We start from the raw sequence: 26,943 nt of genomic DNA on the forward strand, positions 1-26,943 counted from the left end.
ATTTATTTGTTGCATTTCTATACCGCCCAATAGCCGGAGCTCTCTGGGCGGTTTGCAAAAATTAAAAACATTCAAAGTATAAAACAACAGTATAAAACCATAATATAGAATACAATATAAAAGCTCAAAAAACTCTTTGTGTTTGGGCAATTGTTGTTCTTAAAATGTATTTTAAGAAGATTTATTGTTTTTTTGGGTGTGTGTGTGTGCTTTGCTCCTCTGTGTTTATATAACCTGATCTCGGTGGGAAATATTTAATACGTTAACTTGCATGTGTTTTAAATATCTGTGGATGTTTTTCTGTGCATGCATGTAAAATAGGTGCACACAAATGCGCTATATATGTTTACGTATATCACATGTATTTTAATGGATGAGCATGTTGAATCTTTATTACAGGCACAGATACATACCCCGCCCTACTGATGGGCTCAGGGCGGTTTACGTTAATTTGATTAATAATCTGTTGCTGAAAAGCTCAAATTTGCAATAAGAGGATTGGCTGTTGTTTTTTAAACTGTTGTTTTTGACACTATGTTAGCTGAAGTTTGTTTTTTTAAAAAACGATGTTCTTATGTTGTTTTTTGTGTTGTTTTTTTGATGTCAGACCCTCCCTTGGACTCAGAATCAGTAGGGCACAAATATTAAAGACATCAGATAAGTTGTGGGATTCCTGAAATGGGGTGATGGGTGAGGATAGAAGCTGGAGGGTTGGAGAGGTAGATGCATGTATGGGTGTTGAAGAAAGTGTGTTAGGATTTGAGTGGTCTGGTATTGCACACATTTCCCCTCTTTGAGAGGGTTTATCTTGCTGTGGGGTGGATGGTATGTGCAGAAGTACTGGAGGAGGTTAAGGGGCGTGTTAGAGACAACTTGGTAATATCCCCCCCCTCCTCTCTGGATACTGGGGGTTGTTTACAGAGGGGAATGGCTTGTGGAGAATCATACCTGAAATACTTGGGTGTGCGTGTGTGTGTGTTGATGACTGGTATGTATGCATGCATGCACACTAGTTGAGTGTGTGTTTATATGGGGGTGTTCTGTGGACTTGTGTAAGGTGTTGGAAGAAGGTTTTGTTTTCCAGAGTGTGCGCGTGCATGTGTGTGTCGAGGCTCTGAGATGGGGCGTGTAATACAGCTCGGAAATTAACACCCTGCATTCCAAGTAGCCTTTGTTGTCTACATTAGGCTGACAGCAACAGTTACTTCATGTCATGGCAGCGAAGTCTGAAGGGTCTGATATTTGGGAGCCAGGAAAGCGTCTCCTGGTAATGCCGGAACAGTGAATAGCATCAAAAGATCTGTTTTCCGCTTCTGTCTAGCCCAGATTTGGTTGAGATTTCTCAGAAAAGAGATAGCCGGAAGGTCAATGAACAGATATCTCTGTTGTTTTGTGCACATAATCAAACTGCCTTTAAAAAAAACCAAACACCCGAATTTTTGTTCTTCTAAATTTCATTTTTTTAAAAATAAACATCTCTGGGGTTTGAGAGATATTTGAAAATAACACTATAGTCTCCGGAGAACAGAGAAATGATAAAATATGCATTCAGATGGTTGTTTTATAGTGAGACTATGACAATGATACATGATTAGCTGAACCTTTGATAGTATCAACTGATGATTTGTACTGCTCTGTAAATGTGCAAAAAGATCTTTATGGTTCGAATAACCTTAGGAAAAAAATAAACTGTCCATGATGCAAATGCAATTTCTATGTCAATATTGCTTATAGGTGCACTTGATATAAACTGTTCTGACACTGCTATTACAGCGGTTGTGAAATGTTTTAAATTGAATTGTGTTTTGTGCTGATTTGCGTTCCCCCCCTTCTTTATCTCTTTCAAGCCAATGAATCTTATATCTCTGATGTATTTTCAGGGGGAGAAAAAGCATGTTTTCTCTTTTTTTCTACTTCCAAAGTAAGAAGGAAGGAAGGACCTGACTGTAGGTTACTCAGAACTAAGTCCTACTGATTTCAATCAGACTTATACCTAGGTAAGTATGCATGGGGTTGTAGCTGACTACAGTTCTGTGCATGTTTAGCTGGGAGTAAATTCCACTGAATTTACTCAGTGGGACTGAAGTCTGAGTAACTATTCATAGGATTAGACTCCAGAAGTAATAATAATAATTATAATAATATTCATATTCTTACCCGCCTCTCCATTTTGATCGAGGCAGGGAACAACAGCAAATATAAAATACATAAAATACTGATTCAAAACATAGTATACATTGTTAAAACGTCCTAAAAAACACCCGAAAAGCATAAGTTTACTTCCGCGCTTTCATGTGGTTTCCCATTTCAGTGCTCATTTGAACTTGGTAATCCAAATACACCTGTGAACATGCAGATATAGTAGTTTTGCTTTGAAGTATCCCTCTGTAGCCTTAACTTCAGGATTGTTGCATGCGTGGTGATTTTGTGGGGGGGAAATTAAATGGCAGAGGTATGGTGGAGTTTATTTTCTATTACATTATGCATTATTATTATTTACAACATTTATATACTGCTCAATTGTCTAACACAGATTCCAGAGCGGTGAACATAGGTATAAACAGTGAAACAAATAAGATTAAAAAAGCAAATTAAAATTGTTCAACTTAAAAACAAAGGAACCAGAAAAACAGTGGCTAGTCAGTTGAGGAAGGCTTCTCGAAACAGAGTTGTTTTCAGGAGGCGCCGGAAGCAGCCTAGTATTAGCGCCTGCCTGACCTCCAGGGGCAGGGAGTTCCACAGAGAAGGGGCCACCACACTAAAGGCTGTTCCCTTGGTGGATTCCAGACAGGCCACAGGTCCACGTGGAACCACCAGGAGCATGTCCTCTGACGACTTCAGTGATTGGGCAGGTTGATAAGGCAGAAGGCACTCTCTCAGGTATCCTGGTCCCAAGTTGCTTAGGGCTTTGTACACTAGTACCAAAACCTTAAACCTGGCACGGTAGCCCATGCAGTTCCCTCAGCAATAGAGTTATATGCTGAAAAGAGGTATATATGTGGAATAACCACTTCCATTTCCAGAATATTTGCTTCAAAATATACGGGCATATGCTACACATGTCTATTCAGAAATACGCTCCATTGAGTTAAATGGGGTTTTCTCACAGATCAGTGTATGTGTAGGATTCCAGCCTAATTGAAATGGAAGTATTCTTTGGTAAAGTTATTTACTCACATGTTCTCAGATTACCTTAATTCCTTCTGATCTTAACAGATGTCTTGCATGTAATTTTCATGCAGAGCGGTGGTGACGTATGCCAGAGATCAAAGTAAACCAGCCAAACTAGGCAGATGAATTTTCAAGTACCAACTTGTAGCGATGAATATTTTGGGGGTGTTTGCAGCTTTATATAGGTATGTTTGTTTATATGTGTATATATAGCAAGAGAGAGCATGTCTGTATCTGAGTGAGTATGCATTGGTGCATACAGACTGGAGAGTTTTCTTTAACCGGTTAGTTGAGTGAACTTGATTCACTGGGAGGTTGACTTGCTTATGTTGATGGCGTTTTCCCTAAATGATCACAGGCAACTCATGCAAATAATTCCCTCACCCTATTGCTTAATGGTATAAGCCAACTGGGTTAGAGCTTTGAAGCACGACAGTTACTTCAATTGGGTGTACAACCTATGCTAACCGTTTGCTGTTTTCAACAGTTTTTTGGTTTTGTTTTAATCTTGTTGTGCATAAGTAAGGGGGCACTTTTCTAGCAGTTGAATTCAGATATCTTTATTTTTGGAAATCGACGGTTGTATCTGTGTAGGCCTTGCTTGGTCTGTTTTGCTGCTTCAGCCAAGTTACAGTTATGCTGCAGCCTCCTGCTTGTGAATTGCAATATTTTCAAAGTTTGTTCCAGGGAATTGGAGGGTTCCTTGGAAGCATATCTGGCATGCCTCAGTAAGAAGGTTAGCAATTATTTATTGTTTTATTTTTATTTATTACATTTATATACTGCCCCATAGCCAAAGATCTTGGGCTGTTTACAAAGATTAAAAGCCATTAAAAATACAGTCTACAAAGTTTAAAAACCATTTACATAAAAGCGCACAAACGGAGACAACATATATCTAAAAGCAACTTTGAGCAATCAACCATAACCATAAGACAAATACAGGACCTGGTTAAAACTCATCATACACTGCCAAATGCCTGAGAACAGAGAAAGGTCTTAACCTGTTGCTGAAAAGACCACAATGTTGGTGCCAGCCGGGCTTTGTCGTGGAGATCATGCCATAATGGTGGGGACCACCACTGAGAAGGCCCTCTCCCTTGTGCCATCTTCCAAGCCTCCCTCGGAGGATGCACCTGGAGGAGGGCCTTAGATGCTGAGCGTAGTGTATGAGTAGATCCGTGTAATAACAGATGAACTTCACTAAAAGACAGCTTGACTAGCAATACTAGGCCTAATCTACACCAGCCAGGATATTGCACTATGAAAGAGGTATATAAAAAGGCGAGAGCCACACCAAGCAGGATGTAGCACTATGAAAGAGGTATATATTATATGTCAATGGGCCCCAACAGTTGTGCATGCACTTCAATACCGCTATAAAGCAGTAGTGTGGCTCTTGCCTTTTATATACCGCTTTCATACCACTTTCATAGTGCAATATCCTGCTTGGTGTAGATGACGCCCTAGTCTAACACTGTCATGCATAGGTAGAGTGGAGCATTGAACAGGCTGTAGGTTGTTCTCTCAGTTCACAAAAGGTGATGTTGAACCCCAAAACGCTGAATGTGCTCCTTAGGATGCACAAATACTCAGATTCCTCAGGAGACCAATCAGTGTGGAAAGGTATTCTCTGAAGGCAGGACGTCTGGAAAAAAACAAAAAACCCTGCTGTACTCTGGTGCTGTGCCACTGATGTAAAGTGATCATCTTCCACGTGGCTGTATAATCTCAGTGGGTGTTGCCTCAGCCACTGATGTCACTGCCCCACTCATTTTCACTTTCTCTGTGCGGAGGAGAGGCATGGAGAAAGGGGCATGGAGAAAGTGGCCCTTGCTACACCTAAGGGTTATCCCAGGAAAATGGAGGAATTGTCCCTGCCTGCTCCCGGGATGCCCTGCGTGGCACTTGGATGCACAGGAACAATCCCGGGATATAGGGCTGGTGTAGTCATGCCCAGGGACTCCACTGGTGCTGGAAGGAGCAACTGCTGGCCCAGTCCCCTGGTTTGTGTCCTCGTTGTCCTCCTGATGGGGATGGCAAGCTGTGTGCAAAGAGATGCGGCTGATGCTAGGAGGTGTGGACGCTCCTAGCCCTGGCCAAGTCCGGCACCTCCTCTGCGCACCTCTCGATGTTCCCATCGCGCAGCAAGAGGCGAGTGAGGGAATAGCAGTAGGGATTCCCCTGCATCCCACTTGGGAGGGGGAAAGCAATGCGCAAGTGAATCCCTGGTGTTACCTCTTACCTCTAAGAGCGGCAATTCGTTCATGGGGGGAATCCCCAGCTGGGGTGGGTGCTTGGCAGGAGGAACCCCACAGAAACTCTGTAGGTTAGATTGGGGAGTCCAGCAGGCTGGGTTGTGTGCATATTTATTTATGTATTTATGTATTTACATTTATATATCGCCTCATAACTGAAGCTTTCTGGGCGGTTTACAAAAGTTAAAAACAATGAACATTAAAACAGATATACAAAATTTAAAACCACTAAAAGTATAAAAACAACGATGTCCATTTAAAGCAACTATTCTCAGGTCGGTTATAAAATCAGCATCTGCTGTTAAATGCCTGGGAAAAGAGAAAGGTCTTGACCTGGCGCCGAAAAGATAACAATGTTGGCGCCAGGCAAGCCTCGTTGGGGAGATCATTCCACAGTCGGGGGGCCACCACTGAGAAGGCCCTCTCCCTTGTTGCCATCCTCCGAGCTTCCCTCGGAGTAGGCACCCGGAGGAGGACCTTAGATGTTGAGCACAGTGTACGGGAAGGTTCATGTCGGGAGAGGCGTTCCGTCAGGTATTGTGGTCCCAAGCCATGTAAGGCTTTATAGGTTTAAACCAGCACCTTGAATTGGGCTCGGAAATGTATAGTCAGCCAATGCAAGCGGGCCAGTGTCGGTCTTATGTGTTCGAACCTTCTGGTTCTGCTTTACGTGCTTCCCAAATTCCTACATTGTAAGTCAATCTGTTGCAGTGGCTAGAGGTCTTGGACAAATCTTTTCCAGCATAACCTAGGGTGATTTGATGGCTGTGAGGCTGAAAAACAGCCACGCTAGAGGAAGATTGGGAGATGAAAGTTCACATAACGATCAGGCAGAAACGGATGCTTTTCCACCTTTGTGCCAGGCTAAGATGGGTCAGGTAGAGTTGCGCTCTGCCTGCTTTAGCGTTGCTTGGCTCCGCCTAGCCAGTCACATGATGCATGTGTATAAAGCGGGAGCTGGCTGATATGCTTTGTCCACAGTAGAACAAGAGCCCCCCTGTTTACCACCAGCAATCTCTTACGTTACGGAACTGACAAAAGAAAACAAATGCTTGCCTTTAGGAAGCCAGAAAGCCATGAAATTTAGGGGTGTGAACGGACCCCCCGCTCCGCCTCGCGGGCCGATCCGAAAATTTCGGATCGGCCCGCTCCGCTCCGCGCTGCTCCGCCCATACTCCACTCCTCTTCGCCGCGGAGCTCCGGCTCCAAATCGGAGCTCCGCAGTGGAGGGGAGTGGCGCCAGGTAAGGCCGGGAGAGGAGGGCGGGAGGTTTACTGGGCCCTGCCACCATTGCCGCCCGTGCGGCGACAGCGGCAGAGCCCGGTAAGGGACCAAGGGGGAGGGGGGCCTTAGCTGCCTCCGTCTGCGGTCCGTCTGCGTCTTCAATTGAGCCCGCGGTTCAACCAGGAAGTCTGGGCCGCAAGCGGCCCAGACTTCCTAGTTGAACCACGGGCTCAATTGAAGACGCCGACGGACCGTGGACGGAGGCAGGTAAGGGAGAGGAGGGCGGGGGGGGGTTACTGGGCCCTGCCGCTGTCGCCGCATGGGCGACAGCGACAGTGGCAGTGCCCGGTAAACCCCACTTACCTTTCCGGCGGAGCTCCGGATCGAGGCGAAGGATCCGCCTTCACCTCGATCCTCTTTGCCATGCTCCGCCGGCCCCCCAATCCTCTTCGCCTCAAGGGCAGGCGAAGCCCTCCGCTCTGCTTCTAATTCGCCGGTCCGATTAGAAGCGGAGCACATCCCTAATGAAATTCATGACAACACAGAAGGCGCTTAACCCTCCTCGAAATACGGCTCGTGTCTTCTCCTCTTGCTGCACATTGACAGACCATAGCTCAGTGGTAGAAGCCCGTGTTTTGCATGTGGAAAGACCCAGGTTCAACCCCCAGAATCTCCAGGTAGGGCTAGGAAGGAATTCTGCTTGAAACCCCGGAGAGCCGCTGCCTGTCAGTCCTGGTCTAGCTGGACCAAAAGCCTGACTCATTATAAGGCAATCCCAATCGATCCCTCGTTGGAGACGATGGTGATGCATGAAACCGCCTGTGGAAAGTAACAAAGTGCTGTGATTCTCAGTCCCAGTCCCAGCTAGGGTTGCTCTCAAACAAATCCCACTGAAACAAATGTACCATGGAAAGAATGTGCGTCTAGCATATCGGCCCTCAGAGCTGTCTTAATTGGTTTCGATGGCTGATTGTCCCTTAGTTTCTGTTGCGTCAAGTAAATGCTTGTTACAGGCTTCTTTTTTAAAAGCATCTTTGGTGGGTATTTTCACACTTTTAATATCGGACATAAGAAGAAATGATAGGTATTTTGCTTCTAATGATTTTCTTCTCATAACAACTGTTGCATCTTTAATTCCTTTAAAACTTTTAGGCATTTCAATAGTCTTGAGCCCTTGAATTTCTGCTATGTAACTCCCAGCGCGCAATTTCTTTGGCTGACGGACATATTGGTAGTCTGAACCTGCATACAGTAATTTCTTAACTTCTTTTAGAGGAAATTATACTTGTCTTTTGGAAGGCCTTTGGTTTACAATGTTACCCTGGTTCACGTGGTTTGTTAGTCCTTCAGTTTTCCTACTGAGGATTAATTTTTGAGATTGAAGAATAGCTTCTGTAGATTGCCATAATTCGTGGGAAATCCAAAGCCATGATTACGGAATGTGAATTGTTTTCATGGGTAAATTGAAATCCTGAGGTGTTTGTCCTTTGCAGCTCCTTGCTCTTTTTACTATGCCTACTGGTTCTGATGTGAGTAGGCAGGATAACGAAACGAACTAGTACCCTGCTGCCTTAAGTAGTTCAAATAGCACGACTCTCTTTCAATATGCAGCTTAGAAATGGTGCAGAAACTGTGTTTATAATCCTGTGAAATGAAACAAGTAGGTCTTGCTGTTGTTTCCCCCCTGCCCTTAGTGGTAGGGTAGACTTTGAAGGGAACAGCCCGTGTGTTCAGGTATTCCAGTTCCAAAACGTTCTGTTCATAATAAGCACGAACATGGCATCTGTTCTGAAGCATTTTCTGTATTAAAATTCAAACTGTGGTATTGAATGTCTATCAACAAACATATTGCTTTCTCTGGTTTGACTAGCTTTGTTATGTTGATGGAAATTAGGATTTTTTTTTTTACTGTACAAAGTGTACTTAAATTTCTGACTTCTAACCTTGGTGCACCCTTTCCTAGATAGTTAATAAAATGCCATTGGCTGTTTGGTATGACTGTAGATGAATCTCAGGCAGATTTTCCTTCATACCTTGAATAACTTTGGAATTCTTCCACAAAAACGCAAATTCTTCATGATCTAGAGCCTATGTACAAGAGTTACATCTGCTAGCATTCTGAATGTTGATACAATCTTATGCATCCTAAAAAAGTCTTAAAACTCCCAGCATTCCCCAGCTATTTTCTGTCTCAGTGCGCACAGATACTTTTTTTAAATTGAATGTATTTGAGGATATGCAATTTGCTAAATTGTAGTTGGGCAAGGGTTACAGACAGCATTAGGCAAAACTTAAATTTCTGAGCCATTATTTAGAGATATTGATGCAGTGTAGCATTGTTGAATGTAGACACTGAAAAATAACCACTATCGGTTCCAGGTGTTTGTTTTTTATCTTTTGTTTAGAAGCAATGTCTCTTTGCCTCTGCCTTCCATCTTTTGAGTCATAAGGTCTTGATGATGTGTATCCATAACCTTGCGACTAAGTTGGAAGTCGTTTCTGCAACCTGGTGCCCTCCAGATGTGTTGGATTACCACTCCCATCATCTTCAGCTAGCATGGCCATTGTGGTGATGGGGGTTGTAGTCTGAACACATCTGGAGGCACCAGATCAGAGAAAGCCACCTTAGTTAAATTAATGGTGTTAGTCAGAAGTATTGAAGGTTACTCTTTACAAAGGTGTCCTGCTTGGGGCACTTAAACAGGAAAAAAAAACACCTTTTGTTACGTGTAGTTGTCAATAACTAATGATGAATTGCAGGAAATCTTTCCCTTGGTGAAGGTGGCTGCTTCTTTGTAATACTGAAACTACATGAAAGATGTCTTTGCACTACAGGGTTTGCTATTTGCATTACAAGAGATTTTGAGAATGAACTGCAAATGGCAAGCCCATGTTGACCAGATTACGTTACAAATGCTACCCAAAGATTTTACATGTAAAAGTGCCCTAAATGTTCACTGTTGCCCAAAAACATGCTCAAGAAACCCAAGTTCCAGGGACTTCTAACACATTTTTTTGTCTTGGTTGTAATTTGTGCAAATAGAGATTTGTGGAAACACTGGCTGCAGGTTGTGCAAATTTTGTGCAATTTATGGCAGCAAGTTGTGCTATTTATGGCTGTAATTTGCACAAATTGTGCAGATTTGTGCAATTTACAGTGCACATGTGTTTTTATGCCTCCCCCTTCCTCCAGATGTTACAGAAATCCCACCAGCTGGCCTGACGCGTTGCGCACTGTGTTGAGCCATTCTGGCAGAAGACGGAATGGAGTTTGGATGTGAGCGCAAGCCAATGAAAGCTGGTCGATCTCCACCCTCCAACCAGATTCCTCCAGCATGCCTAGTTAATGAGTATTTCCCCCATCCTTTGCTAGTTATTCTCCTGCTCTGAATATGACCACATCCCCTTCAGCCTAGTGCAGGAGGCAATGCTCTTCTCATTTCGGCTACCCCCAGATGCTGGGTCATACTTGTGGTAACAGCGATAAAGGCATTTGCGAAGCCCTTGATGAAGCAGCAAGTCTGAGAAGGAGGAATGTGCACTTCCTTCAGGAGCCAGTTTACAGAAAGTGACATTTGGCAAAGGAAAAGATGGCAGATGTGTTGCAGAAATGTGATTCCCCACTGCAAGCATCAGTGCACGTCAACGCCCACTTGTGTAAAATGCCAGTGGACTGTTATAAATGGAGGAAAGTTTGAACGGGGTGGATGTTAGGAGGATGGGATCAGGAAACACGATGACGCTATTCTGGTACCAAGAAAATATGGATACATCTCCATAAAAGAATTGAGTGATTGAGGTCATGGATGGCCATCTTCTGCTGTGGGTGGACATGATGAGTTTCCTAGCTCATACTCAGGCTTGGACTTCCTCACCTGTACCATGCTTTTGCCTGCTCTGCAGCTCAGTGAACTCAAAGCAAAACATCTCCAAGGCATTTGATTCTGTGTGCATACTGTGCACAAGACTGTCTTGTGTCTACTAATTTGGTGTTGTCTTGTGTTGAAAAAACCCCCATAGGCAATCACTGCTGGAAGATGATTGTGTTTTCACATGAATGAAATTCAGCACAATCTGGAAATGCGTGAAAGATCAATAAGGCACCTAATCTTAAATATAATTCTTGTGGTTAAATTTCTGTCTTCTCTTCCTCCCTGCCCCCAAGTACAGAATTGCAGATCATGTATACTCTTTCCCTAGTAGGTAACAGTTTAAACACCCAATGACCCTGATTTGAAATACAAAATTTTCCAATTTCCAGACACTTATGGCTCATTTGCATAATCTTTCTTTCTTGAGAACCTAGATGGATTCTTGGTCTGATCTTCTTATATATATGGAACAACTCTCCTAGCTGTTTGGATAATTGCAGGGTGGATAAAAATCAATTATTTTTTTAAAAAAATTAAAAAATCAGATTTTTAAAAATTTAAATCAGATTTTTTTTATTTAAATTTGGATTTTTTAAAAAATAAAATGCTTTTTGAGGAAAAATCTATCTAAAGATAGTTTTCTATTTAAGATATGTTAATAGTCCAATAAGGATTAGTTTTTAATTATGTAGCATGAGGCTGTGTATTCATGCAATGTTTAAATTTTTTGGTAAATGAATTCCATTAATCCATTCACAATGCCATGCTCTTTCAGAGGTTTCTGTAGGATTATTGGGCAATTTTTCTTTCCAGAAGATATTATCACAAATGCTTGGTTTTACATTTCTCAAAACTGTGAATTTGTGTCTGCAGAGATCACAATCCCCTTGCGCCTTTGCAAATCTATGTACACAGAATCAACCCCTTACCTCTTAAGTGCTAAGTTTCAAAAAATTCAATGAATAGAGTGCACTTTTAGGTGGGGGGGGAGTCACATGATTAAATCGAGTCTTTCTGAGCAGTGATTTAAATCATGATTTAAATCAAATTCATCCTGGATACATCTCTACTGTGTAAGAAAGAGAGAGAGAGAGAGAGAGAGAGAGAGAGAGAGAGAGAGAGATGTCTGCTGGCTAGAGGCATTTGGACATTTACGTGTTGAAGATTTGTTTGCTTGTTGGGAAAGAATGTTTTCTGTATCCCATAATAGGTTTGCAATTACTCACAAGAAGAGAGACGTGTGGTTGAGGTTAATGCAAAAGGGAGCTGAAGTCTAAAGCAAATAATCAAAAGCATGTCATAGGACTGTATAATTAGACCATGCAATCTCAGTTGCGTGGTGTATCTGCTCACAAGCGTCTAAATGCTGAATACATTTAGAAGCAAGGGCTTTTTGGGTGAAACAAGTTCTAGGCATTTAAAAAATAGTCTCTGATTTTGTGATGTGCTCATTTGAAAATAATTGAGCAGAAACAGAACTGAACAAAGCTCAAGTTAAAAGCTTTAAGCAACTCCACTGTGGCAGTCTGTTGATCCTGTTAGCAAGTCTCCGGAACTGGTCTACCCTGATGTGCACTCGTTTTTGCAAAGGAATGTTTGCAAGTGTCTGCATTTTGAAATGGCCTGCGCATGTAGATGGTTTTGGGAAACAGGGCAAAGGTTTTGCTTCTTTCGCAGAGGATGTTGAATAATAATTCAGAAAAAGTTGAAGAGTTCATTTGCTGGGTTCTTAGAATGTAATCCTGCCCTTTACTAAAGACTGCAATTTTCATTGCTTAAGCATTTATAGAAGTTAAACCTCTTGAGACCTGCTGGGTTTACTTTTATTCTTGTTGCTGATTCTGGAGGAGTTTTCTGCTGGTGCAAGGGAGGTAATGCAGAAATTAATCCCAGGTTATTGACGTACCTTCCCTTGGATTTTTAGGTACACATAAATGCTCCAAAATTTCTATAGGCCTCCGGTGACAGCAGCATAGTGTTCCATAGGCTTCTGTGTTCTGTTGTGGGTTTCATTGCTGCTTCCTGCAGAGAATGCTGTGATTAAATGCTTTTCTACCTTGTGAAATTCTCTCTATGTTTCAACATCAAAAAAGTGGCACATTTGTATATTAACACCCTGCCCTATACTGTTGGAGGAATGGCTTTCCTCTTCCTCTGTGCAGCCCTCCCCCACCACCCCCATATCTGTTCTGGAGGGATGGGGGGGGCACCCAGAGCAGATTTGAGGTGTGCAAGTGTTGGGGGGAAGGAAAGGATGGGAGAGTTGCAGCAGGTGAGAAGAAATCCTGTTGGGCAAACGGACTTCCGCTCACACGAGAGTTGGATCTAACCCTTTATGTAAATTTCTAAACACAATTTTAAAACTGGCAAATTGGAATTTAGAGTTTGGATATATATATATATATATATATATATATATATATAGTATTTCCTTTCATCTGTCCACTTTCTCAGTTGTCAGAGTTCAGCGACTTCCTGTCTGCCACACTGTGGTTAAACTGTGTCTAACATTAAATGCAGCTCTGTCCACCTCAGTACCAAGTCCACACCTCTATGTGGACTGCCGGTGTAATGTTGAATTGGTTTTCTGCTGTTTCCTGATGCAGGTTATGCCGGGCTTTCACCATAGAAATGTCAGGGTCTAGATCAGTGGTTCTCAACCTTTTTTGCTCCATTCCCCCCTTTCACCATTGTTCAGAATATAATTCCCCCCCTCCCAAGATAGTCTCAAAAGGTGCATTCCAAATAATATGCATGTTGTGTTTTATTCGTTCATTCACTTCCGACTCTTCGTGACTTCATGGACCAGCCCACGCCAGAGCTTTCTGTCAGCCGTCGCCACCCCCAGCTCCCCCAAGGTCAATTCTGTCACGTCCAGAATATTATCCATCCATCTTGCCCTTGGTCGGCCCCTCTTCCTTTTGCCTTCCACTTTCCCTCGTATCAGCCTCTTCTCCAGGGTATCCCGTCTTCTCATTATGTGGCCAAAGTACTTCAGTTTTGCCTTTAATATCATTCCCTCAAGTGAGCAGTCTGGCTTGATTTCCTGGAGTATGGACTGGTTTGATCTTCTTGCAGTCCAAGGCACTCTCAGAATTGTCCTCCAACACCACAGTTCAAAAGCATCCATCTTCCTTCGCTCAGCCTTCCTTATGGTCCTGCTCTCGCAGCCATAGGTTACTACGGGGAATACCATTGCTTTAACTATGCGGACCTTTGCTGTCAGTGTGGTGTCTCTGCCCTTTTATTTGGATTATTTTTGTAGTAGAGTGTTACAAATTTAATAGCAATAGAAAATGTTGATAGATTTTAATTTAAAACTTGAATAAAATTAGTTTTTTATTATTATTCAGAACTAATTACTTAACAGACTAAAGTTACTGAAGCATACTTCAATGAACAAAAAGTTCAATAGAATTCCAGTGTAATATAGTTAATTTTATTCGATGAAGATTACAGCCTCTTTTACATTCTCAGCTCCCATGCTTTGCTTTGCCCCTGCAAATGGGAAGCTTGAAACTTCTAGCATTGCGAGGGAGGGAAAAGAGACCAAAGGCCTGGCTTCTGCAGACGACTTTTCTGGGACGTTTTTAATAACGTGTAGGAAGACATAATCTACAGGGCATCATACTTTGCTGAATAGTGGCCCCAATTTCCCCCTGGAACCCTACAATTCCCGCCGGGGGGGGGAATTCCCCCCTTGTTGAGAACCCATGGTCTAGATTAATGCCACTTTGTGCCCATAGGGAATCTTGGCCAATGGCATTTTTCTTTCATACTGGACGTTTGGGGCATATGCGTGTGTCTAGCCTTCTCTCTTTCTCTGTGCCAGCCTTCCCTAACCTGGTGCGCTCCAGATGTTTTGAACCTCAGCCTCCCAGCACTCCTGTCCCATGGCCATTGTGGCTGAGGCTGATGGGAGCAGAAGTTCAAAACACTGGGAGGTCACTAGGTTTGGGGAAGGCGGCTGTATTCTCTCAGCACCAAGTCCCATGTTGTGTAATATGGTGATGTTGCATGATTATGTGGTTAGGGTGATTGAAGAACCTCTCCACTCATTTAGAACTCTTCCAGTTTCTTCTTTTCTGAGTAGCAAAACAGGGCTTCTGGTGTGGAGTTTTTTATTCTGAAAAACTTTGTTGAGGCAGCATCTTTTACTCCTTGTGAATTAGGTTACCTCTTCCTTCCTGTCCGTACTCAGGGATTCAGTGTATTCTGCCTTGAGTTCCATGGAACAACAGTGGGATATATCAATGTCACAAGTAGCTTATTTCTATACGATGTATTGAGTTTTTAGGCCACAGATATTTTTTTCTTAGCAAACCTTACCATGTAAGGTAGGCCAGCCGTATTTGCCCCCATAGTTTGCATTGTGGGAAAGGTTCATCTGAAAATAGGTTTCCCCTTGTAAAATAAAATAAGATTATGGGGCAAATTTCAACAGTCTGTTCAGAAATCTGCACTATAGACAGTTCTTTACCTGCAGGCTCTGATTCTAGAAGCCCCTGGCATTGTTAAATGTCAGTATGGGGTGGGGAATGAAAGCACACCCACACATACACCCATCTAGGTTAGGAATATGCTTTCATCTTAGAGAACTGCGATTCTTTGAACATTAACCTCTTTAGCCTCCTGCCTGCTTTCCTCAGTAGCCAGGCACGTTGCTTGAATGGTGAAACAGCGAAAATAGAAACTGTCCATAAGTTTGGCTGCCGTCATCCTTTCATAGACTGGAAGTTTGAAGATCTGTACACAGGCTTCAAAGGAGTGGCACTAATTCCCTCTGCCCCTGCTTCCTGAGCTAAATCTTGTTTCCCAAACTCTAGTTTGACCCCCATCTCTGAATAACTATGTGTTTGAAATAGTCTGTGTGAGAATGGGGTGGTGTGTGTGTGTGTGTGTGTGTGTGAAGGGGCAGTTCCAGCACTCCATGCTGTTCTATTCACATGAATCGCTGCTTTTTCTTCCTGCACAACTGTGCAGGAGATTTAATATGTGTTCTGCATGTGGGCTTTTATGCATTATGCCCAGCTTCATCCCTTCTTTCAACACCATCTCTGCAGCATGCCAAAGTACGGTGTTCCTTTTCCTGTTTAGTTTTGGAAACAAGTTTTTGATTTTAAGTGTGTGTGTGATATTTAAAAGCTTGTGTTTGGGGGCGATACAACTGGTACCTGAAGTGATTTGTTCCTTCACTTAGATATGTATGACTAAGAGGGTCTAATTCAATTTTACACATGGATGTGTATGACAGAGCCCAACACCCTCCTTCTTTGCTGCAAAACTTCATGGGAAAGGGGCAGTTTTGAGCAGAGAAATGCTGGATGGGGAAGACTTAATCTCTCCTCCCCCTACTCTTTCTCCACTGGAAATCACCCATTTCCCATGCTGCTTTGCGCTGAAGAATCAGGCTTGTATTATGGGCGATTGGGGTTAACATTCAGTTAGATTGCAAAGCTGCAGTCCTGCGTACACTTAGCTCCCAAGTAATTCTCCTTGAAATCAGCAGGACTTAATGCCGAGTAAACATGGGGAGGATTTGACGATGTAATACTTTCTGCATAAATCAGAGCCTTCTTTATCAAAGTGGCACTAAAAGGAAGGCCGGAAACAGACAATACTTTGACTGTTGGGTACTTTGAATGTTAGCATGAAGGCATGTTCTTTGCCATTTGGCTGTGCTTGTTCCTTTCGTGACTCTTTTTTTCCTGGCTGCTTTTTACTGTGGGTAGTTAAATGTGTTTCATTGTCCCATGAAATGAGGATTTTCCTGCAGTTCAGTAACTTATAAGGCATTATTCGTTTTCACCTTCCATGGAACATTAAAATATGAAACTGTTCTTGGCCTATGTTTTTAATGACTGGAGCTCTAAAATGTGAGTAATTTGTGTTAACCCCCAGGACCCACTTGCCTAGGACTAGTTATGTATCTTCCCAGCTGTGCATCTTGGAATTTTATACGCTGCTTTTATTATACCGTATAGTGTATTAAACTAGCCTTGCAGATGGGTGCAAACGTTTACTAGCTCACAAAAACTGCCTGCCCACATGTGCGTAGAATGGCTTGAGTGGTGGATTTGGCAAGCTTCTCACCTGGGAAGGATTTTTACTTGCCTCTAGGGTAGGGGTAGGGGAACTCTCCCCCCACCCCATCAAGGATTGTGTTCTCTTAGAGATAACCTCTTGGAGAGGGTGATGTATGAAGGGAACAGCCAGGGTTGGTGTAGCTGCAGCCTCCATTTCTCTCCTTTGATTCCCCTTTTCTCTCTGCTACCTGCTTCCCCCTGTACCTGGGCAGTTGGATTGGGGAAGCTGGTGGGTGGATTAGGCCCATGAGCTTTGGGAAATTCTTCACCCTGGGTCTACATTGAAAAAATGTATAAACATCTTTATAGCCACCTAGTATAAAAAGTCCAGTTCCTTGACTTGTTCTTTATGGAGGCTATCTTAAAACCTTAGAGGAACAATTACAGGCATTTAAAGTATATAGGTAGGAATCCTATGTCCTGTTTAACCTGCATGGCCACCGTTATCTCATGAAGAAATATTAGAAGTAGCAATTAAGTAATTATTTAAAATCTCAACTGACTGCAAGGAATGATAAACAGTGACTCATGAAACCCTTTCTTTTCCATGACGGAGTTACATGACCCAGAGAGCTCCAAGCTAAAAAAAACATGGCAGCTACTTGAACGGTGGAAATACTTGGAAAATACTCAGGCTTCTTGGCAATGTTTTCTTTTTAAAAAGACTTGGTTCACGCATCTCTCTCTCTCTCTCTCCCTCTTCCTCTCTCTCTCTCCTTCCCTCTCTCAAATTTCAGATTTATGCTTAAGGGTATTTATGTTTAATATTTCTGAATAAAAGCAGTTAAGCAGTAGAGAGTGACTTTAAAAAATGGAACTGAAGTGGTTGTTGTCCATTAGTGATATGCTTGATTCCTCCTGATCCTATGTATAGCTGACTTTGTGTCTCTTGCAAGTAAGGATCTTGTGATTTAAGATCAACTGTTGCATCCCTCTTGCATGTGCTATTGGTTGGTGATAACCCATTTGTGGACCTCCTTGCCCCAAGGCTTTAGGCCACCTTATAGAATCATAGAATCGCAGAGTTGGAAGGGGCCGACAAGGCCATCAAGTCCAACCCCCTGCTCAATGCAGGAATTCACCCTAAAGCATCCCTGACAGATGGTTGTCCAGCTGCCTCTTGAAGGCCTCTAGTGTGGGAGAGCCCACAACCTCCCTTCCTCTTTATCTGTGTTTTGCCAGCAATAGGAGATTTCTCTCTCTCAACAAGCATTGTTCAATTTTATTTATCAACTACTAGTTTTGGCTTGTTTTGTTTTGTTTTCGCTGCTGCTTTTAGTTTGTTGTAAATGTGTTCTAATGATTGATTATTATTTTTATGTGCTTTATATTTTGTAAACTTCCTTCTTCTTTTTTTGGAGGGGGGAACTTGGGGGATAAATTCCTTAAACAAATAAACTAAATAAATAGTGGGAACACAGCAAGAGCCGGGGGATCATTTACATAGGATTTCAGTTGTGGACTTCTATAGGAGGAGTGAAGAGATGACAATGTCACTATGTGAAAAAGGACTGTAAACCAGAGAGATGTTGGCTTGGGTGAAAAAAGGGAGCCCTTTGTTTGAGACGCAGAGCTGTGGGAATATATTACTTCCGGTGCGTGTTTCTTCAATATCTAGGGCAAGTCTGGATTTAGTTTATAAGGTTAGGATTCCAACCCATTATGCCATTTTTACGTTCTCCTAAAATTTCATCTGATGTTTTAAAATAATTGTACTCCAAGCTGTTAGGAAAAGGCATAATAAAGATCTGAATTCTTACAATAGTGATCATAGCTGCCCCCAAGCACAGCCTGATGTAATTTTAGGTAGGGTTTGACCCCCAACTTGTATAGCTTCCCTTGTTCCAACAGCCCTGCCTGCCACGTGAATCACAGCCCAGATTGAGGGTGGGAATACCAGTTGAGCTGCAATGATGCTGGTGAGGATAGGGGAAATAGATTTTTTTGAGGCTTGTCCAACGAAGCCATTGACTGAATTGCAGACATCAGTTATACTTAAACTGCAGATAACATTCCAGTTGCAGGAATAAATCACAAGTGTGTGTGTGTGTGTGTGTGTGAGAGAGAGAGAGAGAGAGAGAGAGAGAGAGAGAGAGAGAAAGGAGGAGAGTGATTGATTGTGTGTTCTGTGACAATAAGCTGACAGGCTACTGCAACTGTTAAAGCAGCTCTCTGTCTCTACGAAGTCAACTTGTGTGGGTGTTCTTGTTCTGATATTTTCAACAAGCAGCTGCTGCATGAAATTTAATTTTGATTCCTGCTGCAGTTGCAACTTCATTTGCTCTGTAGGGATCGTATTTTTGCTGAGTTTTCAAGTTTACTTAGTGATTCATTGCTAAACTGGTAATCTGCTACAGTCTCGTTAAAAAGGTTAATTTCCTACTAATATAATTCTACATTTTTAATGAAAGTTACTTGCCGTGTGTCATTTTCCCATTCATCTGTCAAGACGCAGTCTTGGTAGGAACTTTGTGATCTTGATGTGCAAAGTACTTGGATGAAAAGGAAAACTGGATCAGGATAGAGAGGTCTGCACAGACTTGCCTTTCCTGATAATGGCCCAGGAGCTGTTGTGAATGTGTACTGCGGCCTTCCCCAGCCTGGTGCCCTCCAGATGTTTTGGATTTCAACTCCCATTAGCCCCAGCCAGCATGGCCCATGTCCAGGAATGCTGTGAGTTGCAGTTTAAAACATCTGGAGTGCTGTGTGGTACTGTGCTAAGCAACAGGTCTGTGAACCACATGCTGATTCCTCTGTGGTTGATGCTGTGCCTGTGATAGGGTGGATCGTCCTACGTTTGTTGTGTAGATAAGCCCTTAAAGAGGAACTGTCAGCACTTCTGGGAGGGTAGGAAATGATTTCAGCAGAACTTGCTTCAAACTAGAAATCCAGAGCTGCGTCATGTTGTCTCCGTGCGTAGTTCCCTCTGCCGTTTTGGCTGGCACTTCATTAAAACGTTTTACCTGTGTCTGGATTCTATATATAGATGGTATAAGAAATTGGGTTAAAAGGGAAGCCGTATTTATGGTTTGTTTTTTTCTTTCTATAGCAGTAGAATAAAAAAAAAAGTCTTAGGCAGAGCAGGGAAAATCTGGATCTTTTTAAATGCAAGGGAGCAGTTGAAATGGTAACTAATGGATTTGTTGATGTTGTTTTCTTTTGTTTTTAGGTCAGTGTTTCCAGTTTCTTTGGTACCTTTTGTGAGTGGAGGAAATGATTTTACCAGAACTTGCTCGAAGTTGGTCACATACACAGCGTCTTCATATCACAGGGACTCGCGAAGTAGAAAAAACTGTGACCGATCTCTAAGGGCTTTTTGGGGGGAACCTGCCTTTATTTAGGAGAAGATAAAAATGACAACTTCATCGATTAGGCGGCAGATGAAAAACATTGTGAACAATTATTCAGAGGCCGAAATAAAAGTCCGGGAGGCAACCTCAAATGACCCCTGGGGTCCATCCAGCTCCTTAATGACTGAAATAGCAGATCTGACTTACAATGTAGTGGCCTTCTCTGAAATCATGAGCATGATCTGGAAGCGTCTGAATGACCACGGCAAGAACTGGAGACACGTTTACAAGGCTTTAACTCTGTTGGATTACCTGATGAAAACTGGGTCGGAGAGGGTAGCGCAGCAATGCAAAGAGAACATCTTTGCGATCCAGACTCTGAAGGATTTTCAGTACATTGACCGGGATGGTAAGGACCAGGGCATCAACGTGCGGGAGAAGTCCAAGCAGATGGTGTCCCTCCTGAAAGATGACGAACGGCTCAAGGCAGAGAGGGCCCAGGCCTTGAAGACCAAAGAGCGCATGGCACAGGTGGTTACTGGAGTCGGTAGTAATCAGATCACCTTCGGCAGAGGTTCCAGCCAGCCTAACCTGTCCACCAGCTACTCTGAGCAAGAGTACGGCAAGTCCGGGGGCTCTCCAGCATCTTACCACGGGTGTAAGTACAAATTACATGCTAGGTTGCGGGGAGGGGGCTTCTGTACTTCAAAGTTTTGTGTATCTTCTAATTTCTGGATGGATCAAAGGCAATTGAGATCTTTAAAACACCCACGAAGAACTTGTGATCTGTATGTATGCCAGCTAGTCATGATGGGAACCTGTGAAACAGAGAAGTTTGTGAGTTGTAAGTCTAGGCCATGAAAGCTTATTCTGTAATTAATACGTTAGTCTTTAAGGTGTCACAGGGCTTCTTTCGGTTTGTTTTTCTGCAGCTGTTCACTGATTATTACTTCACGTGTAATTGTCAGTATTTCTGTGTACTTTGAAATCAGTTCTTCCTGTCTGCAGTGGTGCAACAGAGCCCAGAGGGCTGACGTGAATATAACATTCACACTTTTCCCACTTGCTTAAGAAGGCCCTAAGTCATTAATATTCATAGTTCATTATTTGACTTTGGTATAATGGTGCCTTTAAAAAACAAATGTGTTTTACGTTTCTTCTACTCAGCGTCTGAAATGTGTGCGCGTTGGCTCACAAGCAAGGAAAACTGATCCTCTGTTTCTGGAAGGGCCTTTTCCTCTTTGGTCTCTTTTCCCGCACTGGTTTTCGTTCACGTACATTCCGGTAAATTAATTGAGGATGAAATCTGCAACCTTTGTTTCCAGAAGCTAATTCCTGATCAAAGGCTAAAAATGTAGCATAAGTGTTGAGTTTCTGTTGGAATGTTGCTGGTTTAGAAAGAGAAGGCTCTGTCTGATAGCTTACTCTTTCTTACTCTTATTTAATATCCTGTTCTGTACTAGAGGGTGGGGATAAACACACACAAAAATGACTATTTTTCTTGGCACGTCTCTCCTTTCTCTCCCCTGCACCCCAATTCAAAGTAGATTAAAATCCCCATTTAACCCTGTATGAGCTCACCCATGGCCATAGTTTTGCTTCTTTAACTGATAATCCTGCCCCTTTCCAGCATGTAACTCCTCTGCTGAGGGAACTGCACGGGCTGCCTATTCGCTACCGGGCCAGGTTGAAGGTTCTTGTACTTGTGTGCAAAGCCCTAAACAACTTGGGGCCAGGATACCTGAGAGAGAGAGTGCCTTCTCCCCCTGCCCGGTCACTGAGGTCATCCGAAGGCATGTTCCTGGTGGTCCCACATAGACCCATCCTCCAGTTGGAGTCCCCCAGGGGAAGAGCCTTCAGTGTGGTGGCCCCCCTCCTATGGAATTCCGTGCCTCTGGAGGACAGGCAGGCCCCAACTTTGTATTCCTTTCGGCGCCTCCTGAAAACATCATTGTTCCAGGAAGCCTTTCCTTAATGACCAGGCACAGTTCACCTTTCATTTTGCTTTTAAAAATCTATTTTAAAGTGTTTTATTCTGTTTTTATTGAATTTTATCTTGTACACCGTTCTGAAATTTTGAATGGGGAGCGGTATGTAAATATTGTAAATAAAATCGTAAATAATAATAATCATTATTATAATAAATAATAATAATAATAATAATAATAATAATAATAACAACAACAATCCATTACTGTAAGGATAAATGATGTAGTTCCAGGGTGTAAAAGCAGTGGTGGTTCTAGGTCCTCACCTACCTGTCCTTCCCCAAGACTCCCTTGCTTTATTTAATTTATTTATGATTATTATAATAAATAATACTACAATTCTTATTTATTACTATATTTTTATACTGCCCAATAGCTGAGGCTCTCTGGGAGTTCACAGTTTAGGGTTATTTTAAGGTCAGAAGAGAGTGGAGATACTTCATTCTGACTCTGACATGGAATTTCTAGGTCTAGTACCAGTGTTTACTTTTCCCAACATGGTTCTAAGGGCAGGACTGAACACTACCCTTGACATGGGTCTGCTGCTTAAAATGGCAGCTCTATGTCAAGTTCTCTCCCCTTTCAACATAATATTTAGGTAGACTTATTTGTAATGTTGTGTTAGACATTTATTTATTTTATTTATTTACAACATTTCTATACCACTCCACCTCAAAGACAGATTCCAGAGCAGTGAACACAATGGTAAAACATTACTACATATACATAGTACATATGCATGTACATGTTAGTCTACATGTTACGGGAAGAGATGAGGGAAGCTCCACTCAAAGCTGCCATTTTTGGTGGCAGCCTTGTGTTTTGAGAGTCTTTCTATGGACATAATTGCAATGTCGCACTGATAAGTGTGGCCTCCTCCTTTTCCACGTCATGTAATAACTGTCAAACACATGCAGGTAAGAGGGAAAGCACTGGAGACTTCCAGATGGCTTAAATCCAGCAAAAATATAAGAAAGCAATTAGAAAAATGTATGAGAGCCCTTGCTAGTCTCAAGGACAGTTGGAAGAACAGAATCTGACCTTAATGAATGATGAAAGTTGGGAATGTTGTTTCTTTACTGTAGTCAGAGGCTTCTTGCAAAAGTCAGCCGGTGGAAGATTTATGTAAGAGCAAACATCCCTCAGTGACTTCCATGTGGTCTGAGAATCCGTAATCTCAAAATTTCTAAAAGCAGTAACAATGCAGGTCTTAGGATGCCAAAATTGGATCTATTCCGTGCCATCTTGTATAAACATCTGAGTTAATTATCATGTGCTGTGCTGTGGAATAAGAATCTCTCTGTGTGGCAGCATTACTTAGGCAAAAGCCTTTGTGCTAGATAATTGCAAATCAAGCACATTTTGCTGACAATACACAGATCCTTCGGTAATTCAAGAAATTAAAAGATTGGCTGAGTGCGGGGTGGTGGTGAAATGTCAACACTGGCAGCTTGCTGGCTTCCTCTAGTGAGTGTAAATATCACGTGAAACATGCAATGACAGGTCATTTCGGTGCATAGATGCACTTTTATAGCTCTCCCTCATTAAATTTAATAAAAACTGATTCAGTACAATCAGTATGCCTTAATACGAAACACAGCTGTGGATTTAAATTTGTCAGAACCGTTAAGCAGAAAGTTCAAAATGGTAGCTGAATACTGGAAGCTGAGGTGCCGTGAAGTTGTACAACTTGCATTGCAACCCCGTGCGTATTTACCCCAGCGAGTCAGTGGGGTTTACTCCCTCGTAAGTGTGCATAGAATTGCCCCCTCCATCATATTGAGAACTCCTGACCTTAACTCAGTGCTGGTCACTGCTGGATACAGCGAAGTGTGTGTTTCATTTGAGTGTTAGCTCAAGAATAAGTACCCCATGGATTGAAACACAGCCTGCAAGTTATTTAATAAGTATCTGTGACATTGGGGTGGCATGGGAGTGGGAAAGTGCTAGGGGAAAAGGTAGCATTTTGCATGGCTGGCCGGCTGGTACCCAAGAAGCTGCCTGATACTAAGTCATCTAACCCAGTGGTTCCCAAACTTTTTCAGGTCACCGCCCCCTTGGTTCCACAAACTCATGCCCAGTGCCCCCTACCTTACACTATAAAAATCATTATTCAGAATAGTGGTTTTCAACGACCCACTAAGGAAGATTATTTAATTATTTATTTATTTATTGCATTTCTATACCGCCCAATAGCCGAAGCTCTCTGGGTGGTTTACAAAATTATAAAAATAATAACAATAAAAATTATAAATAACAATGCAAATTATAAAAAAACAATAACAATAAAATTCAAAACAGTAACAATTAATCGAATATTTATCCAAAATCCAATTGCATTTTTTTAGTTTATTCAATTAAACATAATGGATGGACTTGATCCAGTGATATCATCTTTTCAAAGTCTGATAGTCATTTAGCAAGAATATTAGATACCACATTTAGTAACTAGGGTAGATAGAGTACCTCACTATTCTCTAAATTCTTAATGTGATGGATGGGTTTCTTAAACAGTATTAATACATGTGTGGATTCTTCCCCTATATGGCTGGGACCAAACTACCTTCTCCCATAAAAATGTCCCTGAGTTTTAAGACCTTCTGGAGAGGTGCTTCTCGGAAAAGACCACTTTGAGCGCCCCCTCTGCCCCCTTGCCTCTTAAGGCCCCCCTATGCAATCCCCCCCAAGGGGGAAGTACTGCTCACTTTGGGAACCACTGATCTAACCCATTATTGTCTACTCTATGCTGATGGGGTGAAACTCCAGGGTTTCAATCTTTCCCATCCAGCCTTTCCTGGAGATGCTAAGGATTGGATCTGGGCATGTGGTCTACCACCGAGCTACAGCCTTTCTCATATGGGTATCATATCCTACATCACAGGAGGGATCCTGCTAAACTTGTGTAGCACCATTGACTTTTACCAGCAAATGTAATCCGTGTTGCATCATGTTTGCCTGTGGCAAGTCTTGCAGGTGGCGCTTTTATGGCCATGTGGCAAACATAAGCACGGAGCAATTTGAGTGGGGCTTCTGCATACAGTTGTGATAGCACCACTGTGTTTATCATAGAGCCATGCTATGACAGCTGAATGTACATGTCCTGGCTTATCGTGAATGAGCAAGCATGCCGATGCACATTGCTGAAAGGCGACACTTGGCTCCTCCTGCCAGTGGGAGTGGCTAAACAAACCAGGAAATGTCTGTCTGTGAATTGTTTAGTGTTACATCCAAATGGGGATTCCTGGCTAGTTGCTCTCCAAATCCGGTTCCTTTTTTCCTCTACTTTTAAGTGTACCGTATTTGGCCCTATACTGATTCTCATTTGACAATTTATAATTTGGGAAAATTGCGCCATTTTACTGATTTGTTATTGTGTTTAATGCTTCTAGTGGAACAAAAATATAAATCTTTGCCTGAGTTGTGTATAATCTGGAACTAGATAGTTCTGAGAAGGATTGCTAATCAGGAGAAGGTGAATGTGTTGAGGCATGCTTGTTAAGATAGACTCAACCTGTACTCAAGTTTGGATGACACACCATGGCTCATTGTGGGTTATCTAACCCTCTATAAGCTGTGGTGCCTGCAGCTGCCATGTTGCATGTGTCATGTGAACCTGGCAAGTGTGTTCATGCAACCCTTTTATAACCATAAAACAGACCATGGGTCATGTGAGTGATGTTTAACCCTCACATAACTCACACTTGTCACACTCTCACAGTGTGACAACTTCCGAGTGGTGGTTGCATAATCAAAATGGCGGCAGTATGCACCACAGCCCTGTCGTGAGTTACATAACCCACAGTAGACTGCCGTGTCATTTGAACAGCCCCAATATGACTGTGCCTCTGTTTCTCCTAACAGCTACATCACCTCGAGTGTCTTCAGAGTTGGAGCAGGCGCGACCTCAGACGAGCGGGGAGGAAGAGCTGCAACTGCAATTAGCCCTGGCAATGAGCAGAGAAGTTGCAGAACAGGTTAGTTTTTCTTCCAGCTTTTAAAGCTGAAATTTGTATCAGCCTGCATTATTAAGACATCTGTAGTGGGTGCTGGGGGTATTGGGGAGGAAGGACCCGCAACTTGAAGCAATTCAAGTGTAGGTGAAAGGTACAGGTGAAAAGCTGCCACCTGGCTTGGCTCCCCTTGTTGAATGCTTCCTAACGATCCGTGATGAGTGATGGTTACATTTTTCATGTGTTCAGTATTGTGAGCTGCAACTGTCACTTAATGAGAGTAAAGTGTGTGAACTCATAGAATCCTAGAATAGCAGAGTTGGAAGGGGCCTACAAGGCCATGGAGTCCAACCCCCTGCTCAATGCAGGAATCCACCCTAAAGCATCCCTGACAGGTTGTCCAGCTTCCTCCCCTTTTGGAAACGATGGAATTATCCACCTAGTAGAAAAGCACAGTGTTACCAACTGCTGGATTGTGTATGTTAACAGTGCTAGTTGGCTTTCTAATTTGGGAACTAAAACATTAACCCTGTGAGGGTGGCAAATTCTGCATCCTCCAAAAAGAGAATAATTATGTGTGTGGATAATGTTTTGAAACACAGTTGGAAAATGTGGGTATTTTAACTTTAGCGTTTTAGCTTTTACTATGTCAGTGAGATCTTGAGCAAAGTGTTGACATCGTGAAGCCATGGAAATGCTTTGTCAAGAGCAGTGGGGTTTGAAGCTTTTTTTAAAAAAATGATGGCACACTTTGTAACACCCTCCCCAAAGAGATCTGTGTCCAGCTTTTATTTTTGTTTTGTCCAGTGAAAGATATTAGGAAGGCATTTCCTGCCTGAGCTGTCGGTGATGCTGCTACATGGCTATAGACATATTTTTTAAGTTCTTTGCTGGCAAACTGGTTTTGACATAGTAAAATGTTTGTTGCCGAGAGATCTTGTTTTGAAGTGACTCCCGATTTGTTTTTTATTTGATGTTTGTTAAATTTTATTGTGTTACCTTTTAAATTCGTGCACCACTTTTGAGTGCTCTCACTAGGGAACTTGGCGAATAGTTTTTGTAATTTGGCTTGAAGTAAGTAACAATGGATGACTCTACTAGAAC

General features: G+C 42.5%; 1 protein-coding gene across 1 annotated transcript in view; it reads left to right on the top strand.

Moving 5' to 3' along the window:
• Positions 1 to 26,943, top strand: part of EPN2 (epsin 2) — a 39,902-nt gene that overhangs the window by 775 nt on the left and 12,184 nt on the right. Inside the window, exons 2-3 of the mRNA XM_063143239.1 lie at positions 19,781 to 20,559; positions 25,751 to 25,863. Coding sequence (XP_062999309.1) covers positions 19,965 to 20,559; positions 25,751 to 25,863 — 708 coding nt within the window. The 5' untranslated portion in view covers positions 19,781 to 19,964. The remainder of the gene's footprint in view (positions 1 to 19,780; positions 20,560 to 25,750; positions 25,864 to 26,943) is intronic.

The sequence above is a fragment of the Elgaria multicarinata genome, chromosome 17, assembly GCF_023053635.1.
Source record: "Elgaria multicarinata webbii isolate HBS135686 ecotype San Diego chromosome 17, rElgMul1.1.pri, whole genome shotgun sequence".
In the NCBI taxonomy this organism is placed as follows: Eukaryota; Metazoa; Chordata; class Lepidosauria; order Squamata; family Anguidae; genus Elgaria; species Elgaria multicarinata.